General features: G+C 38.6%; 1 protein-coding gene across 2 annotated transcripts in view; it reads left to right on the forward strand.

The window, feature by feature from the left end:
* Positions 1-24,983, forward strand: part of LOC140377815 (rho GTPase-activating protein 6-like) — a 91,508-nt gene that overhangs the window by 49,060 nt on the left and 17,465 nt on the right. For both annotated transcript variants that reach the window (XM_072463438.1, XM_072463511.1), the window contains exons 2-3: positions 19,791-19,950; positions 23,843-23,914. In XM_072463438.1, the coding sequence (XP_072319539.1) occupies positions 19,791-19,950; positions 23,843-23,914 (232 nt within the window). The remainder of the gene's footprint in view (positions 1-19,790; positions 19,951-23,842; positions 23,915-24,983) is intronic.

A 24,983-nucleotide genomic window follows, 5' to 3' on the forward strand; every position in this document is an offset into this window, starting at 1 on the left:
AGGATTAAGCCGACAAGCAGATATATTGTGCGGATGAGGATTTTTCAAAACACATGGTAGTTTTTACACTCGACATATGCCGAAGAGATTTAGACTGGAATGTTCTATGTTGAAGCGATTATATTATGCTTTGTGTACTGTTATTTCACATTGTTCTATATCTATAAAGATTAAAGATGTTATTGCTTCAAATAGCGTTAAAAATATTTGCAATTATACATTACAGGTGTTTTTATTGCTCAAAAATACCTTGGGAAACATGCATTCATAATGTGAGCAGACTCTCCGCAGATCTGACCTGTGAGTTGGTCTGATGGCATCACAGGCTTGTCTCTATGGAGGTAGATACGTTTGATGCCATACTGTGTCATCAAACATTAACATTCTAGGTATATCAATAACATGTCAACATCTCCATAGAGTAGGGTTGTAGTCGACTTAATACATTCTTGAACTTTATACATTCTCTGTCGTTTGATTGGTCGACTAAAAAGGGGGCGTGGACGAAGCTCTCAAACGGAAGTACCACAACGTTCCTCTGACTCAAACTGCACGTGGGTTCATGCACAACCACTATGTTGCATGTCTCAGCTTCATAATGTCCACGTTTGTATACTGATTGCCGGTATTATTTAGTCTTTTAAGCTCTGAAAGGATTGAGCCAAATGCAAATTCAATGTTGCTTATTTTGACTACATTATTTTTTTATTTAACTGGACAACTTTTAAAACAAATTGTGCACCATTAAGAATTGCAAAGCCTGATTTTGTACGTGAAAACCATGTAACTGTCAAAACTTGATCAGTCATCATAAACCTTGCATGCATCTAGCCATGTCAAGATTAGTCAGTGAATTGATAATCATGATTACTATAAAGGTAACTTTACTTTTGCATTCAGAAAGTTTGATTTCATAAAGCTGGCCATGTACGACTTGAACAGTGATGTATTAAGAAGGAAAGAAAACTAAGGATTTCACTTTTGATTTGTTATGTGTCAATAATCAGTTCTTCTCGCAATAATCGTAACACTAAAATCTGATATTGTGACCTCCCCACATGTGTCTCACTACTTGTCCCGTGCTACAGCAGTCTACAGAATGTCTACTGTAGCCGATGATTTACTGTGCGTGCTATTGCCTTAACTGATGCAATAAATGCCATGAAGCACCTTCGATTTTCCCTGGATTAGCTTCTGCATCATCGTCAATATAGCCATTTAGCACACTAAGCTAGCAGTGCATATGATTTAATGGCTGTTCCTCGCATGAACTCAATATGGGCTTTTGTATGGAGAGACAGCGCTATACATCTGGAGGAAGAAAACTAGTGCCTGGGGGCCTTATGTGTGTCCCAGCCCGGTCATACATTCCACTGCAGGCGTGGAGGATGCAAAGTCAGTCCAGACATCTAACCCGCAACCCCTCCCCCGACAGGAAGGGCCCAGGGATAACACAAGGCCTCTAAGTTGTTTTGCACATAAATAAACGCGAGCGCATCTATCGACTGTCATGGAAGAATCTCCCGTCTGTAATGCATTTAGGGCACAATGTGTCCGTTTCAAACCCTAAAAGTTGAAATAGTAGATAACCAGTTGGAGAAACAAACCAGTGAATGGGTCTGACCTCCAATAAAATCAATTTCAGTCAATCAAATTATGGATATATTGTAATTACAATTTGTATTAACAGAGTGCTAAATGCTAAGGGCACTGTCACAATTATACATTTGCACCACGATATACAGTATTTTTGAAGAATAATCCCCCTAAGTGTACAAAACTGTTTAAACATGACCTGCAATAATACATATATAAATAAATGAATAGATAAATAGCAGAATGGGACTCTAGGTAGTTTATATAGACTTTTTGTGCTACAATTATCATGACAACAATTGCGATTAAGGATAATATAATAATGATTGAGATGGCTGACAGTTTGAAAATGTCATGTATGTTAAGTTTAATTGTAATAGTATGAATAAGTTGCATGTTTAAACAACTATTAAATATTGTGCTTGAGTGAAAGTGTTGAGTGAAAACAATAAATGATCTAGAAGAGAACATCATGCATGGTTAAGCATGTATTTTTCAGTTCAGTCTGATTGTTTTGTTGGCAATTATCACCATTATACAAAATGTAGCACGGACAATTTTATCACGATTAATGATATCCCTAATACTGAGTCATTAGTTACAAGTTATTTGTACAACTGTTTACAGCTCAGATCTTATCATAGTACAGAAAAAATAGCCCCATTAGAACAAATAAAATGTACCCATGTACCCAAACTTATTGTTCCATCTATCATTTACACTTCTTACAATTTCAGTTTCCACATTATCTCACATATGTTTAAACCCAGACAGACCAACCAAAGTAGTAGTGGGCATTTGTAACGGTCATAAATTGTACAGTGTATAAAGTCCAGGAAGCGTGAGTGAAGTGCAATTTCCTGTTGGGCCCTGCCACGCCCGTCCCTTCCCAGCAGAAGCGCTTTGTTCTTGGAGGGGGACAGTGGATGTGACACTGTGGGCACACGTGGACCAGGGTCAGCACCGGGACAGCTCGCATTCGACTCACCAAAGCACTTTGAATGGAGTTCAGCTAAAGTAGTGTTTTTTCTAATAGGAAATGACGAGGTGTTTGACTTGTAACGCAGGCCAATATGTGTTAATGAGACGTTGTTGAATGTGCTATATCTGTGGTTTCTTTTGTTTGACATTTTCTTTTTTGTACATGTTTTACGGATGGATTCTTTACTTTTTGGAGATGGATTTTTTTGTATGTTTTCACAGATGGATTCCTTGTTAATTTTAAGATTTGTAAATATTATTGTAATTATTGTAATTGTAATTTATTTTTATTTTTTTTAAATTAAATTGAAATAAACAAATAAATTAATAAAACTATGAAACTTGCACTGTATAAAGCAATATGTATCACATATATGTATATTGATCTGTGCTGCAGGCCTCTAGTTGTTTGGTCAATTAATCGGTCAATGGAATTTTAGTTGATCAACATTTTTTTTTACTAATTCTTTTATTGTTATAATAAGGATTTGTTTGGATTGCAGCAAAAAGGAGAAGACTTGAGACTTGTGAAGGTGTGAGTTAGTCTGAGCTTTGGGACTGAATTGTCAATTGAATCTGCCATTTTACAGATACAGTGATTGCAAAAAAAATGTATACGTGTTATAATTGCGGGAAATTCTAGAAAGTCAGTGCAGTTAGAGATACTTATTAACAATAAATAATAACAATACATTTTGAGAACTTTTGCCAGCACCACACACCACCCTTTGGTCGATTAATCAAAGAATCAAAAGTTTTGGTCAAAATTTTGGTTGTGGAATCCAAATTTGAAACTATAAATCACAAATTGTAGTGAATTCTACTGACAATATTACCACTAAAATGTGCCAGTAAATATCACAGTTGTTCTTGGCTGTCTATGGTAGCCCTGGAGGGACAGTATTGCCACATTAATCTCCATGCACTTGGATTCCATGCCCCACTACTCAGAGGACAAACTCCCAGCATGCTTCGGTCAATGTAAATAAGGATGAGCACAATGCGCAGCCGTTATATGATCCTTGGGTGTCACCAGCCACACTCGCGGCGATTGTTTGGAGTAAATTTAGAAGGCTTTGTAAACATGTAGTGCTCCCATAATGGACTAATTGTGTCGTATTGTGCTCGGGATGATTGATGGGTCGGATCGCGCATCAACTGTTGGCCTTTGTTTGACTTTGGTGCGTCATTCATTTGTACAGCTGCGCTCAACTTTATTACCTAACTGCAAAATTGTGTCACGAAAACATTACTTGTCATTTTGCTCCGATGACTTGGACACAGTGGTTTGCTTAAGTTTGCACCAATAGGATTTCTTCCCAATTTCCAGGACATTTGGTTACGTTTAGCCAACTTCAAAAAGTCCCAAACGTGGAAGACATTTTGCCCTCATATTAGCTGATCAAGCCAAGGCTATTTTCTCCCTTGGCATATGAACATTCTCAGCTTTAATCTGGTTTTCACGTCCTTAAACCATATGGAAGTGGAAAATGTAGTATTTGGGACTATTTAGCGGACAGTAGTGCTTCAACATGTGTACTAACATGTAAAACAAAGATGGAAGGAGTGCTCCAAAAAAATGTCTACCATAATTGCAATTTTTCTGTATTTTAAAAGCATCCAGGACAAATGACAAAAAGGTTGAAAAAGGGCTATGTCGTATGGATAAACGAATAAAATAATGTATTTCAGAACTTGTTTGTCTTAATCTAAATGGCAGGGCTAGCAGCCTTTATGCAGAATAAAACAAATGCAGGATATTTTGGTACATACATCAACAGTTGTGATTTGGTAATGGCAAACTGAAATTCGATTATAATTAATCTTGCGGCCCTAACATAGAGTAATAATAAAATAATACTATTTCACCCTGGAGAGACAAAGAGACCACGAAAATGGACTGTTTAGCAAGCTTTATTCGTGAGTTATTTGGCGCTCAGACCCCGGCGGAAGACGTTGCAATCATGGGCACTCCATGATCTATTTGTATTAGATGTCTCCCCCCGGAGCCTGGAGACTGGTGGTGGTAGATGTGAAGAGAAGGTAGAGGATGAGGGGAATGTAGAGGAGGAGCTGGGGAGGTGGTGGGTCGCAGTACGGTTTGAGCGGCCGAGCCATCTGCCTGAGGGCTTAAATGCGACCGCCTGGTGCTGATTGGGAGCGGGGAGGAGTCACTTGAGAGCGTTGATTGGGGATGAGGAGCAGGTGCGAGGGCCATGGTACAGACGCCCCCTGACCTTTCACCCTCCTTCTTGGCCGGGAAAAACTGCATAACCTCTTTGGGATAAGCGCAGAAACCTGGGAGAGTCCATGGTGAAGTGAGGGATCTGACTCTCACAGACGGACAGGCGGGCGCCCTCTTGAGTGCGATGATGGCGCTGGGGAGAGGGGTCCTTCCATGGAGGCCTTGACGTAGATGGGTGGAGTTGGGTCTTCCAGGCTAAATTTACGCAGGCTTCATATCTACTGCACCATTTGCTGCTACTACCTCAACAAAGTGCAGTGTAATCTTTGTGGTCTACTAGTTTGCTATTGAGGAACAAAAGACGACTGAGATTGAAGAAAAACTTCTTTAATGAACCTCAATCTGCTTTGTTTTCATATGGGTGTGTCTTTATTAAGTAAACTGCAAAAAAATGTGCCTTGAGGAAAGTATGTTAGCCAGTAAAATACCCAAAGAATATCCTTGTTCCTTTTCAATAGAAGGTGCTGTAATGGCCAACCAAACATTTACCATTAATTAGTCTCACCACTACTTGTACTGCTTGTGCTGCTACTGCAACTACTTTTACTTGTACTACTTATCCTTTGGTAAAAACACTGGTGCACATGCATGCGTGTATCATGCATCTTTACAGTTTATCACTAATGCCAAGTCCCTCTTTCACCACCGCACTGATTCAGTTGGTTTAACATCACTGCTTATAGAAAACCACTGGCACATATTCATTTACAAAGCCATTCTGATGTACTTGTAGCTCCAGTAGCTACCGGCGTCGCTCCGCCTCTCACCTACTTCTCAACGTGCCTCGATGCCTACAGAGCTGTAAAAAACAGCTTTTTCCTACTCAGCACCTTGGTCTTGGAATAATCTACAAAAATACCTCAATTGGAAGCTCCAGCGTCACTTGATACGTTCAAGAACATTATTTTAAAAAGTGTCGTGATTGAGAAGTGTTTATCTTGAGAGAGCTGTTTTTATAATGTAATATTTTAATCTCAACGGATAAATAAAGGTATAAAGAAAAGAAAAGCACAGATAGTAGTAGTAGTAGTAGTAGTAGTAGAAGTAGTAGTAGTAGTAGTGATTATAATAGACACATGATATATATATATATATATATATATATATATATATATATATATATATATATATATATGTATATATATATATATATATATATATATATATATATATATATATATATATATATATATATACTTCTCATTTTCTCAGCCAGTTGTTATGGGTCCATGAGGTGTTTAGGGTCTTTGTGTGTAATCCGAGAAACCATGAAGTACTACTCATTTGAAGTATGCTGGATTTTGCAAAGGGAGCATTCTGATACTTCACATGTGAGCTTAAACAAGTTATGACTATCACACATATGCCTCTTCTAATCGCTGGATCTATTTTGCTCTACATTCCTGAGGTGATGGAGTGGCACAGTACTGGGCAGGGAGTGGTGTGGTCATTGGCGTAGGGTTTCTCACGACGACGTCTATGGGAAAATCCAAATACTCCAGGGTCCACTTACACAACCAAATGGATTGATAGACAGATAGCTTTGAATGGCCAAAGCACTGCGGCCAAACATTGACATAGGATTTCAGATACTATAGTTTTTATTTCAGATAACATTGAACATGATACTGTTTGTCAGATTTTCAACACTAAGCCTTCACAACGAACTGCAGTATAGTGTTGCTGATATGGAAAACCAAAACAATTCAACCTGATATCATACATTTATGGTGAGATTTTGACATTTTTTAAGCTGCAGTGTACTTTTAAGAGTCGTCTAAGTACATGTACATAGCAATTATTCATTTTCTAATTACTGATTGTACAACTCAACAGAAATCAAATGAAATTCCCTAAACAAGTAGCTTCAATTCACCAAAATGTATTGAAAAACAGTTGTACATTAAACAGCATTTCAAGTTATAAGCCATAAATAAGATTAAAAGATTGAAGGAAATGAGATTAAAAGATTAATGAAGATTAGATTGAAATAAAATGATGTAAAATAGTATTAAATGCATTGCTGCCAATACAAATCGCTGTTAAAGGTGCACTATGTAACATTTTCTGTCTCAATTAATTAAAATGGTGACAATAGTGAAGTCCACACCTCTATTGCTTTATAACTTGGCCTCCCGTCGACTCTCATGTATACATTGAATGCTATACAGTTCAAGATTCCAGGTAACGCAGTAGCCTCATGGAGACCCTTCAGCAGAAAGGTTACATAGTGCACCTTTAAGGAGCTTTGTGCGCTCGTCCAGTCATTCTCTAAAAGGCTCATGTTTTGGAGCTCCAGCCCAAGCCTCCTGCAGTTGTTTTCTGTCCTATTCTTCGTGGCAGCGTGGAGTGCACTGCCGGACCCCGACGCTGATTTCAGTTTCAAATGACTCTGTACACATCTCACTTAGAAGTAAAAGTATAGCAAAGTACACACCCCTGCTGCTTGTACTGCAATCCTGTACTCTGTCTTTTTCCACTCTTACAATGGGGACTTGTAATAATTAACTTGCTCTAATGCTTTGGACTTTTTACGATGCAAATTTAGTGCACATTCCGTTAGGTTGTGTACATTTGACAAGGACAAAAGAAGGTACTTGAAATAGTGGACATCTGGAGAGATAAGAGAAGTCAAGAAAATGTTCTGCCTTGGGTATTGCTATAAGCGGGTGCCAAAGGTTTTGACCAACCAGATCGCAGAAAGCATCCAGAGACGGCCAGACCAAAACAACATGCAAACACAGCTGGGGTAGTAATAAGAGGACAGATACGGGTATGTTCTAGTTATCTGTAACTGGGGTATTTGCAAATAATAATGAAGAAAGATATAATAAAGCATACATGTGTAGAGCACAATTTGTACATAAAGCAATTCAAAGTGCTTTACATAAAAGTATTATTATTATTATTATTACACATTTTATATTAAAAATCACAATACAATCAGATGAAAACTAAAATAATCATTATACATTTTGATATTAAAAGAAAAGAGTGCAGACAAAATCTTTTGACGGCTGAACAGAACTGTTTTACTTAAGGCTAATTCCCCACCAGCAGGAGGCCGGTCCTTGAGCGTAAGCTATTATAAGCTATTGTAAGCTTTTGTAAGCTTTTTGTACAAGTACACTATACATTGTACTATTTATACATGCAGTATTTGGTGGTAGTATGGCCACCCGCCTCGGCCCACCACAGGTCACTAACTCCCTCAGAGACACAGACACTACATTTCTACCAGGAACGTTGGGTGAAGTGTCTTGCTGAAGGACACAGCAAGAATCTAATGTGAAACGGGCCCTAGCCACAATATTAGGCCTATATAAAATCAGCTTAACATGTTTTTCAGTAGCAATTATATGTAGAGATAAAATTAAATATTCCAAAAAAATAAAAATAAAATAAAATATTAAATAAAGTAAAGTAAATAAAAATTTACTGACTGGTATTCACTGAAATGAGGCAACAGCAGTGCAAGAGATGGGTCATTAACCAGAGCACACTGGCAAGACGCATCAACAACCTTTGATAGTAGCACGTATTCATTTCATACAATTAAGGTAGTGGTGGTTATATATCGTGAATGCTTTCTTGAAAATATACAAAATTAGCATTCTGTACCTATAGTAAAAATGCTGCAACATTTGAAAAAATTAAATAAAATGTTTCTCACTTTTAGGGGTATACAGTTACTGTCTATTCACATTTGATATTTACTGTAAATCCCTAATTAAAGACATTTTTTAGCAAATTTCTGTTATCGTTATCGGGATACTCCAAAAAAACATTTATTTTTGTTAATATTGTCCACCCCTGCTTATATGTCTTATTTGCTCCTATTGCTTATATTGAATACGCTTATACAATCAGAACTTGTTTGCCTTGGAACCAAACTCAGTGAGAAAGGACATAAGTTTAAAAGTGTCTTCACTTTCTCACTGTGAAGTTTCACCTCCCACACTGACTGCATGCGTCATCGTGCGGAGACTAGAATGATCTGAAGCCATTCGAAAAACTTATCCTAGAATTCAAATAAGAAAATCATGCATGCACTGCCTGTGAAAACATTTGGCATTACGGCATTTATTTTCAAGACAAAACACGGACGATTTTCGAAAAGTATCATTTTTAGTGACAGCTGGGACCAAATTGACACGACAGGTTTTTGGCTGATATTTTGACCTTCCATCTGCCATGTACAAATTGCACTTAATAGCTGCTGCACACATACTTGTCGCCTAATGTTGATACAGTACCTGGTTTCTTTGCTTTCTTTGCTTATGTAACCATTAGGCATGACAACTTCCAGAGGTCGCGCCGTCAATATTGCCGCGTTTATCGGCATTTAAATCATCGGATATTTTCCCAGGGAATTGCTTGCCAAATACGCAGGGAGGTTGCTGTTTTTTTTGCTCATTCAAGTTCAAAACAATCGGTAATGAAAGGAGATATGTTTGGGTTCAAAACAGTGTTATCTCAGAATCTGGAATAAAACAAAAAATTACAGTCACAAAGATGAAGTTTTATATTGAAAATGATTGCGTTATGTAAATATTTTCTTTCTTCCAAGGCATAAAAAACAGGTGTGTTATTTTGGAACCGGAATTTGTATGTAGGAATGTTGAATTGTGTCTGTGCCAAGTCAGTTTAAAAAAAAAAAGCTATGGTGTATTGTTCTCATAAATCAATCAGAGGCCTTTTTTTTTAATAATCTGGCATTCTAACAATGATGCATTTGTTATTGTAAACTGTAACTACATTGTAACCCCACAACATCGTCTTAATTGCACTTTTATTATACCATCCAACATATATTTACAGTTTAAAAAGTACATGTTCGGATGGAAATTGTATTTAGGCAGCAATGATTGATGTGTGGCTTATGTTTTATTTGTTCAAAGAATGCACATTAGTCTTATAAACAGCAGAAAAACACATTGTGTGCCAGTGTTTGACTCGCAGTTGGTGGAAAAGTTGGAAATATAAAAATAATTGCATAATAAAATGAAACCATTGTAGAACCCTATGCTTAGATGTAAGAATCTAAGAGGAAAAAGTCCCAAACCCTACTGTTGATGTACTCAAAATGAGGCATTAAAAGTCATGATTTGTTTCCTTTATGTTCGTCAATGACTAACTGTCGGCTCCGCTGTGTCTTTGGTATGTTTGGTATGTACGTTACGGTTGTTTTATTCACATTTTGACCTACCGCCGGCTTTTTATCGATAACCTTCCACTTTACAACTCAACCGTGCGCCTGTTTTTACTGCGAGCTTGGACTGAGGGGGGGAAGCCAAGTTACGTAAGACCCGCCATAACAAATATCCATAATTTGTGAGTTATTTTAGCCCTAGGCCTTTGAAATCAACACAGGTGGACTGGCCCATTCACATGTAAGGGAGGATGGGAGGACTCAGGGGGGGAGAGCGAAGGTGGTCGCTAATTACAAGCACATGTTATCCTGAGGGAGGTTCCAGGTCAGTGAGAGACAGCTATAACAAGTTTCAAGCTGAAAAGTGGAATTTGAAACTTAAACGAGGTTTAATTAATGTTCTACGTGCTCAAATTACTTTTTGAGGCTTTTAAGTTGGTGCCGTTTCTGAAATACACTTCGAGTTGTACTTAGTTTCACACACATTTATATATTTCCTCTTTCTTAGCTCTCAAAATGATTTTCCTGCACTGGGACATTTATTTAATTACTGTTTCCCCATTTGTCTTTTACTATTATTTCTGGGATACACATTGTATATGGTAATCCATGAAGCTCCTCTGTGTTTTTAAAATGCGTACGCCTTCATCAGACTCATTTTGAATGAAACCTTCATTTCCACGAGGGGAAATTGTCTTGTACATTAAATCATGACACGTTGGTGACGTTAAAATACAGGACAGATGCTCTGGTGCGTGTGACATTTCTGTGCTAAAAATCAACTTTAACATGAACCACGCTTAATATTGTTGTTGGCTTGCGTCCAAATACCTTGCTGCTCAATAAGCCAGCAAATATTCTTGCTGTTTGTGCTGCTGATTTAACATTATCAGCACAATCATAATATAGTACCTGCTAACGTTAAAGCTAAGCTGTACAAAGTATTGGTAACACTTTATTCAAACTACACTTTACCATTTGTTCATGTTCATGTTTTATTAAGGCTTATTAAGGCTTAGTTAATATAAAGTGGTACAAAGGTGTTTTTAAAAGCCTGAATAATGCATTGAGTAGGTATTTTTACCCCAAATGTTCTTGAGGAATAGAAACTTAGTTAAGGAGCACTTGAAGTCACAAGGATTGTAGGAATGCTGTTGGGACTTTGTAGTGGTTTATTTTGGTAAACGCAAAGCCTCAATGGCTTCTTCCTCGAATTTGTTATGTCGTGCTGATTTAGATCTTTTTGTGGTTGTTTTCAAGAAATGGAGTTTTGAGTGACACATTGAAATTCTGTTACATATGAGCTTTAAGACTGTACGTTTCACAGAAAGCTTAAATGTATCCAAAATGAAGTCATATGATGGTATTGCTATTTTTCTTGGACCTCAAATGAAAGGCCGAATGTTGTCGACGACCCACATTTGGAGTCAATAGAATTACATAAAACACTCCCTGATGTAATTGTGCCTCATGGTGACAGGCCCTGCAGCTAAAGCCCAGTAGAAAAGCATGTATGTGGTCTTCTTTACAGCCTTTGCACTCATCCTTTCACTCTCGGGCTCACAGAGGTCTTCACCCTCCACTGCTCGGGAGGGAGGATTAGCGACCGCGCAACAGATTTCTGCTCGAACGTCAAAAGAGGATTTCTTTGTTTAAAAGGCCGCACTTATTGCAATCACAGAGCAACATACTGTGTCATGGTAGTGCGGCTGCGGCGATAGTTTCCTCATATTGTCAGACATGCCATACAACTCAATATTGTGGCAATTTGAATCCAGGCCATTGCTCACGTCAAGTGTAAAATTGACCTGTCCAGAGTGGTTCAACTGTTTGTTATTGACTGCACATTATAATATGGGATAGTCGATAAGTTAGAACAACAATTCAGCTTTTACCTTCCATTTTGTATCATGAGCAACAATCACACGATACATTGAATAATAGGCTTAGAAATAATAAAAAATAATAATAATATAGCAGTGTATTTGTTATGCTTATCCAAGGGTTTCAGAATGATCAGAAATTAAGGGTGTTGCCATAGCAATTAACAATGGTAAAGCAAACATATCTTTTGCATGAGAAAAAGTCCTCAAAATGTTGTGTATAACAGAAAAATGTAACCTATGAATTGCATTTAGAGATGAAACTATATTTAATCCATTTTAAAGGAGCAAAATGTAACTTTTCAGGGTGGAGGGTCTGCCACCTGCTTGTTTCTGTGGTGACATCAATCATAGCTTTGCCTGGAAGGTTTAAGACATTTGTTCAAAAATCTTTTCGAATAGATACCCATAAATGGTAAAAAAACAGCCTTTCTCCAACAAAAACACGTCTAATTCACCATTTAATTGACTTCAGAGCAACAAGTCCTCCAGTCCGTTACCATAGCGACTTCTCTCACTTCCTCCTACCATTGTCTGTGTATGTATCACCACGGTAACTGACTTTTTTCCTATGGCTTTTGCAACGTTTTGAGAACAGGAACCACACGCTGGCATAAGTCATCTAAGTGCATGGTGCGACCACTCAGCAAAGTCTGCCTGTGTCACATATCAACGCAAAGCAAGGCTGACGTGCAGATAACCTTTTGGAGCCTATTGTCAAGAAATAGCCTGCTTGGATACAAGAAAAAGAAAAGAAACTGTCAGGTTATGTCAAGATGAAATTAAAACACTGATTATAAAAGCGTGGGAGTTACTTCTAACAGATTTAATGATAATTTGTACCACTCGGAACCTTTAAAAGCACTTGGACTCCAGTGCAATTTGGTTGAGAGCAGGCAATAAGCAGCCCAATGATGATAATAAAAGTCACAGTATTTGTTAGAATAGTAGTAATAGTAGCCTGATATTCACCCACCTTGCCGTGTATATATGTTGGCGGTTGGAGGTAGCCTGGCCAGCCAAAATTATATTCTTCTTGTATTCCATTCAAACAAAATCACTGACTTTCTCTGCACAGAATACATGGCGATATACTGATACTACTCAATACTAAGTCAGTTGGTTTACCAGGCACGGTTGGAGGGGCTGATGACGCAGATTGACAGCCTGGTTTCCGTCAATTGTATGGAGTAGGGCAGTGCGATATGACCTAAAATCTTTATCATGATATATAAAAGGGAAGATTACAGTATAATTGATGCAAGAAAAAATACCCAACGGTTGCCTCTATTGTATTAGTTGTACTAACTTGTTTAAGGATCTTCACAGCCTTTTTTAGCCTTTCTAGATGTTAGCTCCAGTTGTAGTAGCAAAATTATAACATCAATACTTCATCTTTCAAACTCTGATACTACTATCAAACTAATTACAATGAAGTCACCACACTTTTCCTCACCTTGGACCCCCATCTCTTCCTCATAGTTTTGCACAGTTTTACTAATGGCAGCAGCTGTATTTAGACTTAGCAACCAGTTATTATGGAGACAAACATGGCTCCTCCAACACCACCGTAGCCTCATGGCCCATTATTTATCCACAGCCCCGGCTTTAAACAGCTTTACATCTCACTACAGCCCACTGTCACAATAACGTCACGGCGTAGTAAATGCTTTGTATGTTGTATGCAGTAGTCAGTGGAATTTTAGTAGCGAATGGGACCTCCAAGCTTGCACGTGTCCAGGATTGTTGCTGAAATCTGTTAGAAGTGGACTGGTTACGTAAGAATCAATTCAATTGATATTACAGATGTTGATCGGCTGTACATGTGGAAAAACATGCTGTTAAAATCAGTGGTGGTGGTGTAGTGGTGGGTTTTGTTGGTGATCTGAAAAAGTCATCAAAACATTCTGGGAGATATTTTGTAAGAAGAGAAGTTCATAAAATTACTATAAAGTGCATGGCAAACAAAGTATAAATGGGAAAAGTAAAACAGATCATTATTGGAGACGCAAACCGAGCTTTTGTCGAATGTGTCTCAATTTAAAAGTATCCCATTTGATGAAGTATTTTACAGCATGTTGGTTATTGATTCATATACTTTTCACTGCACATTGACTACATACAGAACATTATTATTGCTGTCTTATCACAATTCTGTATTTCTTATCACAATCTAGTATTTATACTTTATGTGCAGCCCTAATTGTAACCTTATTTGTCCATTGCCTCCAAAAGTTCCTCTAGACCAGCTGATATTCCCTGGTATTTCAATGGATATAATCATTTGAGATATTTTAGTAAATATGTGCTTTCACCGGCATTGTCTTCCTGAATGATAAAATGGCTATTAAATAAAATGTTGGTAATGTTGGTAACCATTCTAACCGACATGATCTCATCTTAAACTTGAACGCCCGCACTTTGAGGCCCCTTCCTGACCTTCGTGGCCCCCCTGGTCTCCTCTGTCACTGTTCTACAGCTCTGCGCGGGTCCACACTTAAGCGTCGCGGCTCATCCATCCTCTCCAGTCGTCCTGCTGGGCTCGAGGCGCTGGAGCGTGGCCCCGGGGAAAGGCCTCTTGCTTGACTTAAAACTGTTTGACTTTTCGTTTACGCCATAAGTGAGGTAGTGAGGCAGGAGGCCCACGCAGCGATAAGGAATGGCACTGACAACAGGGACACATAAGTAAGACTACTGCGACTGAAATGAGAACGCTGTTTCACTTCCAATTGGGTCAAATAAGAATAACGTCAGCATTTGTCATAATAAGAGAGGATTGAAAGCTTAATAAAAACATTAGTCTCAGTTTACCGTTTGTGGACGAATGATACTTAAATATTTTGGTGTTGTGGGACTTTGCCTGATTTAGCTGTGCTGTTTACAGACAATACAATATAACCTGTATTAAAACATAATCTCAGGTGTACTGTATATACAATTCATTTTGTATCCTTAGAATTAGTAAGAACCATTTGATAAAAAAAAAGTAACATTTTTGGTCAATTGTAAAATGACAGTATTCTGTAGTTACAGGACGCATTTGAACCTTTTCCATTGCTGCTAAGACTTCGTAATTACTACCGTAATTTAGCCTTAATAAAGTTTAATCAAGAAATAGTTTATTAAGGCTTAGTAGCTACTTAATTAATACCCTAATCCTTACCAGGGGCACATGGAGTCACAACTATTTCTGGTGTTGGCCTGCTACCTGCTTGCTCTATGGAGATGTTATTGATTTGCCTGGAATGTTCCATTATGGCATTAAATATCAATCTTGCATCTATTCAATTACAGGTTTAGAATTACCGTGCATTCTTACTGTGTGCAGGGTCACTTCTCCACAGATCTGACTGGGCTTGGAGGGGCCACTGCTAGTCTCCATGGAGATATCATATGCCATACAGAACATTCTAGGCAAGCGGTCAGCTCTATGGAGACCAGCACCTCCATCAGAAAAGTTCCATTGTGAAGCTTTCAAATCAGAACCTTCCATGATGAAACAAAATACTGTTGATGCTTCAGTTGATTACAGCTGAATGTTACATGGCATTTCTGTCATACATTTGGAAACAATATAAAATATAGCCGCAAGCGGCAATGATCGGCCCTCGCCACGCCGCCGCCACGCCGCAAGAGGAGCCCCAATTGTCCTTTTATTACGCCTACTGCTGAATCTGTGACGCTGTCACATCTTCTCCCCTTTGTTTTACAATCAAAAAGCAATTTTATTTTGAATTCTTGGCAAAATGTGCGGCTTTGCCGCACAGACACCGTGACTCTTAGAATAAAAATGTGGATAACTTTTGATGGTCTTGAAGATGAGTCTCACCAAATTTCAGGTTAATAGGGCTGACGCCCTGGGAGGAGTTTGTGAAAGTCTAAAGTGTAAACATGAAAGGTTTCGGTCATCGTTACGGCAACGCCATAACAATTATGACATGAGTCATTGACTTTTTTGATGGGGATGCTAAAATTGAGTTGTGTGTCAAATTTCATATAATTTCGCAAAACTAAACATTTAACCTCCATATAAAATCTGTAGGGGGCGCTGTGGCGCCAAATGAATTTATTTCACTTCAAGTAGGTTTAGGGCAAAGAGTTTAACAACTGATTCTAATTTGACGCAATTCGGACTTTATCTGCGCAAACGGCAGAAATGTAAAATTTGGGAGATTTCTGAAATTCTAGCTACAGTTTGCGGCTTCGCCGCTCAGAGACCGTGAGAGGTATCAATGTAATTTGGATAACTTTTGATGTCCCACTCCTCAGTAGCATTTTCACCAAATTTCAGCTTTTTAGGGCCAACGCCCTGGGAGGAGTTCGTAAAAGTACGACGTTTGGAAAAACTCCGAAGTCATGTTTAGCCATTTTTGAAGCAATATGGCCGACATTTGGTTGGGCGGACGGCATTGCCGTAATAATATTTTTTACTTCTCTTGTCACCATCTACCTCTGCGCCAAATTTCATGATTCTACGATCAGATTTTTTTTGGGTCATTTCCCATCTCTCAATGCATTTTTGGTACATTTGGTGGCGCTGACGCGCCAATTTTTTTTATTTTAGAAAAGGGAAATAGCCAGAATGTAGAGAGGCACGATTTTTAGAGGTGTGCAAATTTTTGTGACTTTTCGTCAATGTTCACTGGGTGAAAAATAGGGGGGTTGGTCCCGAGAAGAAGAAAGAAAGAAAGAAAGAAAGAATAATATTCCGATGCGAAAACAATGTTTCCCATTTTTCAAATATCATAAACTATACATTTTCGGAAAGCGCTCGCGCTTTCCTACCTCATGGTGTGGGTCCCTGGTCACTGACGGGTACTTTCGATAATTTTGAGTGGGCTCCGCCCACTTTGTGTTTTTGGCCCTCTATACAGTAATAATGTTCAATTTTTGCATTACATGCTTATATGCACGGAACATGCAAGAGATGGGGAACGTATTCGTGAGCTACTTAGCGCAAATGAGTGCTTTATATGGGGATGACGACCGCGAAGCGGTCGTCATCCCAATGTAAAGTGCTCGTTTAGTGCGAACTTTTGCACGGGCTTCGCCCGTTTACAACGGTAATGTTCCATTTTCCTACAACTAATTAGTATGCACGGGGCGTGCATGAGTGGAGGAGTGCGTTAGTGAGTGTTTGGAAGTGGGCGAGCGCTTCGCGCTCGATTTCGTGCGCACTACGTGCGCACTTTCGCAGCCGTGCTTCGCACGGCCTTACGAGATTAATAGGCCTCTCGCCAGCTTGTGGCGCTCGGGCCTAATTAATTGAATTGATCACAATCTAAATGTCTTCTCCTCCTGCCCTTCTGTTACTGTTCTCTTTTCTTTCTCATTCTAATAACCAAATAAACCAATACTAAAGTTCTGAAAAGGGGATACAGGCCTGATTTAGTCATACTACAGCCAGGCAAATGTGAATGAAACAATCTGAAAAATCTGCGTGCTGCCATTATCGATCACTAATTAGTCTTCTTAAACATTGACGAGTTGAAACTAGCACCTGGTATTTAAATTACATCTGAATGGATTGAGACAAAATAAAAACTTCCAAAGAACTAGAATGTCCTCTGGTGGTCAGACTGTGTGTATCTGCTTCCTCCTCTGCTCACTGACAAAGAGCGCAGCAGCTCTGTTTCCCTCTGAGAGAAGACAGCGACTCACGGAGCAGGAGCTCAGAAAGTTCACTTAAAAGAGGGAGTTTCATTGTAGTAAATAGATCAGACAGACAGGGAAACAGAGCCGCAGTGAAGGTCAGATTGCTTTGTGATGAGCAGCTGCTGTGACTTAATCACAAATGTTCAAAAGCGGAAGAGACGTGTCCACCCGTAGGTGCCTGGGCATCAGACAGGGGCAGCAAGGGTGCTTGTTTACCCAGGGCCTGTGTTGGAAAGGGGCCCTTAAAAAAGTCTCCAATGTCAATTTTCATCTACAGAAAATGTAGTGTGTTCAGACCAAGATGGTTTGAACCCAGGGTCCAGAATGTTACTCTACAGACCTTGACCTGACCCCTTCACTAGGTACAGGGACACTTTATCGTGCATATGACCCGTCCCTCAATGCTGCTGGGGCATATCTTCAGGAGAAGTGATGTAGTAATTATTAAGCCTGAATCATTCTAGATAAACAATTTGTTCATTATTCATGCTTTCTTTAAACATACCGGTATATTGTGTAAAAACATTTTGAGCTTTTAACTATTCTATAACTTTTTTAACTCATCAATCACATTACTTTAGTTTTATTCATGCTTTTTTGAGGAATTCTCTTCAATCAGTCCTCTCCCTTCTTAGCCTCACAAAACACCCAGTTCCAAATGTCCCTTTTTTGTTCTTTTTTAAAGGTTTGTCCGAGCCAAAAGCTTTATTCACTGACAGTTGTAATGTTAAACTGTGAGAGAGAGGACCTATTCTGCTGCAAAATCCTTCAAATACAATAAAGCCCGGCCTCTAAGTAAAAAAGGTTAAGAACCCCTGGTATAGACACTTGGCAAATGATCAAACCTACGACGCTGTCACAATCACACAAGTGCAGCACCCTTAACCACTGCACCACCGACCAAGAACAGAAAATCCACATTGTAAACAGACACTTGGGAGTTACTTGTAAGCCCTGTCTGGTTGAGGTATTACACAAATTGAAAATACGTCTGTGTCTTGTCTTTTCTCTGACCTCTCCCTCCTCTTGACCCTTCCCTTAGCCGTAGACACCCAGGAATGCATGACACGATTTGACTTGTCATTATGATGCAATTCCCCCTCCCCCCTCAATATTTGTTAATTGAATCTTTTCTTTGTATTTCTATATGTGAGCTATACATGATGGTCCAGTCTATTATTATTATGCAGTCTCACTACTTGAATGTTTAGTATCCTGCCTGTTCCATTGAGAAAGTATTACGTTAACTGTATGTATACTTATACACAGAGCCCTATTTTTATACTGTTACAATACATATTTAGGTTACGCTCTCTGGCTTTAAAGTTAACATCCTGCACAGGGCTATGCTAGGTTTTCCAAAAACACACATGTTTCTAAATGTCACTTGATTTTGTAAAATACTGATTTGATTGCAGATTATTGCTAGATCCTCTCCCAATATTGTTCAAGAATATTGCCTGTTAAGATACTAACTTTTGAATTTGTATGGCTGGATTAGTTGTTCGCTTGTTTCTCTGTATTATCAAGAACAGCAAGTATTTCAGTGTGGATATGAGGGTATGTGTGGGGTCTCTAGCTTTTGTCTACACAGAAATGTCATTACTTTACCCGGAATATTCCACAGCATAACATTAAACATCTATTGTACAATTATTCAGTTACAGGTGTTTTTATTGCAAAAAACATTGAAAAACATGCATTATTTCTGTTAGGCGTGCTGGTTTGCCTCTCCACAGAACTGACTTGTAACTTGGCCTGTTGCTTGTCTTCACAGGAATAGATAAGTTTAGTCAATGAAGACCCTCCACCAGAAAAGTGAAATACTGCATCTTTAACTGTAAGAATATATTATTGTAGAATTAAGGGCTGCAAGATTAATCGCAATCAAATCAACATTTTAGATTTACATATTGCTAAATGCAAATATTGCAATTTAATCATAATTTCTTCCACAAACAACAAAATATCTTATCCTGCATGAAAACTGCTGACTCTGTAGTTTAGATTTAATGTCCTAATGTACATGTGATTATTTTATTACTTTGTCAGTCTTTTTGTCAATTCTCGATTCGATTTAAAATAAGAACTTTGAACTTAATCCTATCGAGATTTAATCGCAATACTTTTTCCCAAATGGTGCAGCTCTAGTAGAATTCCGGAAACTAGTTTAGACAGATACAATTGGTATATTCTTGCTTATCTTGATTCTGCTATCTTGATCGCTATGGCGCTAACGTCAAAGCTAACGCTGTATTCCTGTGTGTTTTGGCCTCAGGGAGACTTCACGTGGAGCAGCATGTCGGGTCGGAGCGTCCGCCTCGCCCCCGTGTGCATCCAGAGCCTTTCCGAGCTGGAGCGGGCCCGCCTCCAGGAAGTAGCCTACACCCGTTTGCACCAAGACTACGACCTGGGATGCCAAATCACCATGCCTAAAGGTTCAACTGCACACTCAGATGACATAGATTTGGTTGAAATATGCTTGGATTTGTGCATTACATAACTATAAGATGTGCTTCAACGGGGCTTAACCTAAGTCTGTTTACATGTTCTTCCTGCATTTTTGCGTCTTATAAAACAAGGTCCCTACATAGTGCATGACCTGGTGTCCTCCTCAAATGCATTAGGGAAAGTAGGGAGAGGAGTTTGAACGTAAACTTCCCTTCAGAGTGACTCTCGGGGCTTTCTGATATATAGTAGTGGCGGGTCCTAAAATGTGGTTCTTTTCACTCAGACTGGAGCTTAGCCAAGGCTGAAATGGAAGGAGATAATGCACTTTCGAAATGCACTTTTTGTGGAGTGGTGGTAAAGTGTTTAAGGTTAGTCTAAAGATGTCTGCGTAGATGTCAAATATACATTTGGCAGATGGAAAGTTGCAACTGATTTGATTACAAGATAAGCCAAGAACTGAAATAAATGTCTTATAATCTATTATTAAAAATGCACTATGAAACTTTTCCACTGGTTATGCCATCTCCATGGAAATGTTGCTCTTGCTTAGAATGTTCCACAGTATGGCATTAAACTTGAATTTTATAGCTAAAAAATATTCTTAAAAATCATGCATCCTTAAAGTGAGTGGGCTCGCCTCTCCACAGATCTGATGTGTAGCTTGGCCTGGTGGTGTTATCTGCTTGTCTCTGCAGAGATAGATACGTTTAATGCCATACTGTGGAACATTCTAGGAAAAGCAATTACAGTTACATGAAAACAAGGTGGTGTACCTTTCACTAGAATATATGGTGTCCAAAATGTAGGGTGGCATATTCTACATGAGTTAAATATGTAAAATAACATGTGTTTATATTTATATTTTAACATTTCTCTAGCGCACTGTAAAATACAAATTAAATATTCCAAATGAATGATTCAATTGCCTGCCACGTTATTCCAGTGTTTTGGGTTGGCACTCCACTCTTCCACTCATACGAATGACATCATGTGGAAAATAGCAGTTAAAATATAGCAATAACTCGATCTGAAATATTAGACGTGATGGCTTGCTTGCTGCTCGGGTTAAAATGTGGTCAGTTTTAGTTTTAGTCCATCACATGCACTACATTCCTTCTGCAAGTTAAAGCACTGCCTCTGTGATTTAATACTGACATGTCACTGCTGCTTATGGAGTCCAGAGCCCCATTCGGTCACCATGTGTTGTGAAGGAGATCAACTGTGTGGAAGCGTTTAGGGTCAGTCTAAAGATGCTCCACAACTCTCCTTATGTTTAGTCCAGTTCTGTCTCAAAAGCCTTATTAAGATGCTAAAGAATACAAGGAAGGATATGTTGTTAATTATGTCTCATTAAGATAAGAGAAGCGTTTATTTGTCCACACAATGGGGAAATTTCAGTGTTGCAACACAAGTAGGTACAGAAGTAAAATCACAGATAACTCATAGAAAGCTTTAAAAAAAACACTTAATATATAAATGGTAAATAATTGTAAGAATATAAATAATACAAAAATAATATCATATGGCAAAGCAATGCTAACAAATATTTTAGTTTTACACTTATACTGTATATGAATTGTAGTCTGATAGTTAACTTTATAGTTATCTGCTATGGTCATTGCTACTACACCAGGTCTTATAGTGAAGCAAAGTTAATATTGTTTTTTTTTTATATATCTTTTTTATATATTTTTTTATAACTACCACCATTATCATTATTCCTCCTCCTCCTCCTCCTCCTCCTCCTCCTCCTCCTCCTCCAACTACTACTACATCTACTACTACTACTACTACTACTACTACTACTACTACTACTACTACAAATAAAACAACAAAAGCCACTTCTGCTAATGCTAGAACTGCTACAATATCAACTAAAGCGACTGCCTCTAATGCAATACTATTATTACTACTATTATCTACTATTACCACTGCAATTTTAGAATCAAAAATCAGAAAAGGTGCACCAAAAACAATGAATAATAATAATAATAGTAAATAATATAAACTGATACAATAGAGGAATGCAAAAAGATCAGATGCAAGATCAGAAAAACAGCACAAACTAGCAGTACAAATAGATGAAATGTTGTTGACATGAGATTCTGATCCTTCCACCATTGGGTCAAAAATACCTTCTATCCCAATAATATAGTATGATTTTTTAAGCATTTAAATTAAAATGTATGTATTTAGTCGTGTTCCACCACTGGAGCCAAATACCGATAATATTCTCCTGGCTCGAGTTGAACTGGGAAGGTTTGGAGGTCTTGGGGATTTCCGTGTGGCTTTGGGATCCGTCTGTCAAAAATCCAAACCATTTCCTATCTGTGCCTCTCCCTCCTTTCTTCTCCCTCCCTCCCTCTTAAACCCCCCCCACATCCCCACATCTGCTTTCTCTCTGCTCAGATCCTTCACCCAAACCCCAATATATCCCACCTATTTACCATCCAAACACCTTGAGATCTTGCCGTATTCTGGGCAGAAATACTGTCCAGAGACTGTAGGGTCACTGGGAAATTGAACCTGCACGCTGACGTAAGGGCCCGCTCTGACCAGCGAGCCTGATGTGGGACGGGGTAAGATTTCCAAAAGCCCCGTTGAGTGACTTATGCAGAGCAGCTGAAAAGAACATCTGGACGTTTTGAGTGCAAATGAAAAAAGAACAACCCACACACATCCACAAAGGGTGAAGTTGACTTATCACAATGTGGTGAGAATGGGTTAGCAGAAGAAAGTGGTTAGGGCCAGTGTTTGTGGATATTATATAAATTGTACATGTATATGCACAAATACCAGAATCCTGCAAGCGTTTATTAATGGATTTGTAGAAACCTAGACCTATGTAACACTGCTGTTCGGTGGTCTGGTATGTGCTTGTCACCTGGAGATGTTATTGCTTTGCTTGAAATGTCCCACAGTACGGCATTAAACATATGCATTTATTCCATTTTTAGTGTTTTATAGCAGATCTATATAACGGCTATTCAATTATATTTTCCATGGGGCCAGATTTTTCGAAGGGCTATTGTCTGGGGGCCTACAAACCTGCACCACAATTGTATTATTTATATCAAATACGCACAAAGAATTCCCAGTGGTACTAATTTATTGTTTTGAAAATGAATAGTTGAATAGTGAAATTGATTAAATAAAAACTAAAACAATGTTGTTCTGACACATTAAAAACAGGACTAAAGCAGCAGGACTAGTAAAGACCAACTACTATAACCCGACTTGAACAAGAGCAGATCATAGCAGCAGATCTAGAACTAGACCTAGTCCTGAACCAAGACTAAGAATATTGTAGGTCACAGCAGGATTAAAAACATCCTGAGCAGGACTAGACCACAGAATCTGAACCAGGACGTTAAAGTTTTAAATATAAATGGCATTACAACATCTATATCAATCCTAACATCTAATGCAATTCTAACCCTATAACCCTTATGTTAAACGTAGGGTACTGAATAACAGAGCTAACATAGTGCACTAAAAAGAAACTCATCTTATTAAGAAATATGGTCCGCCCATGGCCCATTTTACCATGAGGAAACTGGCTGATTGTGCCGTTCACAGTGGGCCAGAGACAATACGTTTGCCAGGCTTCATTTCTATGTGCTCTGGTCCATGATTCACTTTACCATGATGGACCAGACTATATTACTTATTGGGCTGGATTTGGCCCGCAGGCCCCAATTAAATAGTCCTGCTGTATAATTTAGGCTTGAAGATTTTTTGTTTGATAATATTTGCCATTGCATTATTAATCATGTACATTTTAATTGCTTTTGTTGTCAATGCTGCTAGCCAGTACAGGAATGATTCTGTAGAGTCTCTAAGATTCTGTAAACTAACAATTGTTCTATCTCTTTGTAGATGGACAGAAGAGGAAAAAATCTCTGAGGAGGAAGCTGGATTCTCTCGCCAAAGAAAAGAGCAAAGATAAAGGTAAAGAACTATCACTTTAGTAGTCATTTTGTCTTAGTAATATTCCTGGAAGTCTTTGGTCTCCATCCTCGTAGCAGGTGGAGGCTAACACAACAATCCTGTGTTTACATGCCCTGAAAACTTTATATTTAGATGGACTCCTTCTATGGGGACCGGCTCTCTCTTGCTGCACTAAGCAAAGCATATTTGGCCCAAACAGCAAAGACAGTAGATATAAACAAATGAGACTTTGCTTGCAATTTCTTCACTAAAATAACCTCAATCTGCAATGATAAATGGAGCTACTTTATTATGCTTTGCTAAAGGGTTTATGTTAAGAGTCTTGCATCTTCCCCTGCAGCATGTTGGCTTTCGTGTCGCAGCACCAAGTACATTCAGAAGTTTAATTTTCTGTCCAGAACCAGGCCAGTGTTTTGCTTTAAAGCATTTTCTTTTGCTATGGAAAAGCTGTTGTTCTTACTTTTAACAGCACTCATTCTAAAAAACACTTATTCCTGTTTCAATATGGCAAGGCAAGGCAAGGCAAGGCAAGTTTATTTGTAGAGCACATTTCATACACAAGGCAATTCAAAGTGCTTCACACAGCAGGAAAAATGCATTCAAATCACAAAGAAATGACAGAAACAGAAATACAATAAAATTAACTAAATTAAAAATTATCAATCCAACTGATTTTCTAAACTAATAAAATCACAAACAAAAGAGAAGAGTGCAAAGAAAAAATCCTTTCAGTCATATGCGCAGCTAAACAAAACTGTTTTTAGCTTAGATTTGAACATTGTCAGAGTAGAAGCCTGTCTCACATCTTCAGGAAGACTGTTCCAGATTTTAGCTGCATAAAACTGAAACGCAGATTCCCCATGTTTTGTCCTGACTCTGGGCACCAGCAGGAGGCCGGTCCCTGAGGTCCTCAGAGTCCGAGATGGTTCATATGGCACTAACATGTCCAAGATGTACTTTGGTGCTAGGCCATGGAGAGACTTGTACACAAGCAGAGCTGCTTTAAAGTCTATTCTCTGAGCCACAGGGAGCCAGTGCAGAGACCTGAGAATAGGACTAATGTGATCAT

The sequence above is a fragment of the Eucyclogobius newberryi genome, unplaced genomic scaffold (assembly GCF_026437365.1).
Source record: "Eucyclogobius newberryi isolate DKJ021-1_F unplaced genomic scaffold, fEucNew1.0.hap1 SCAF_1, whole genome shotgun sequence".
In the NCBI taxonomy this organism is placed as follows: Eukaryota; Metazoa; Chordata; class Actinopteri; order Gobiiformes; family Gobiidae; genus Eucyclogobius; species Eucyclogobius newberryi.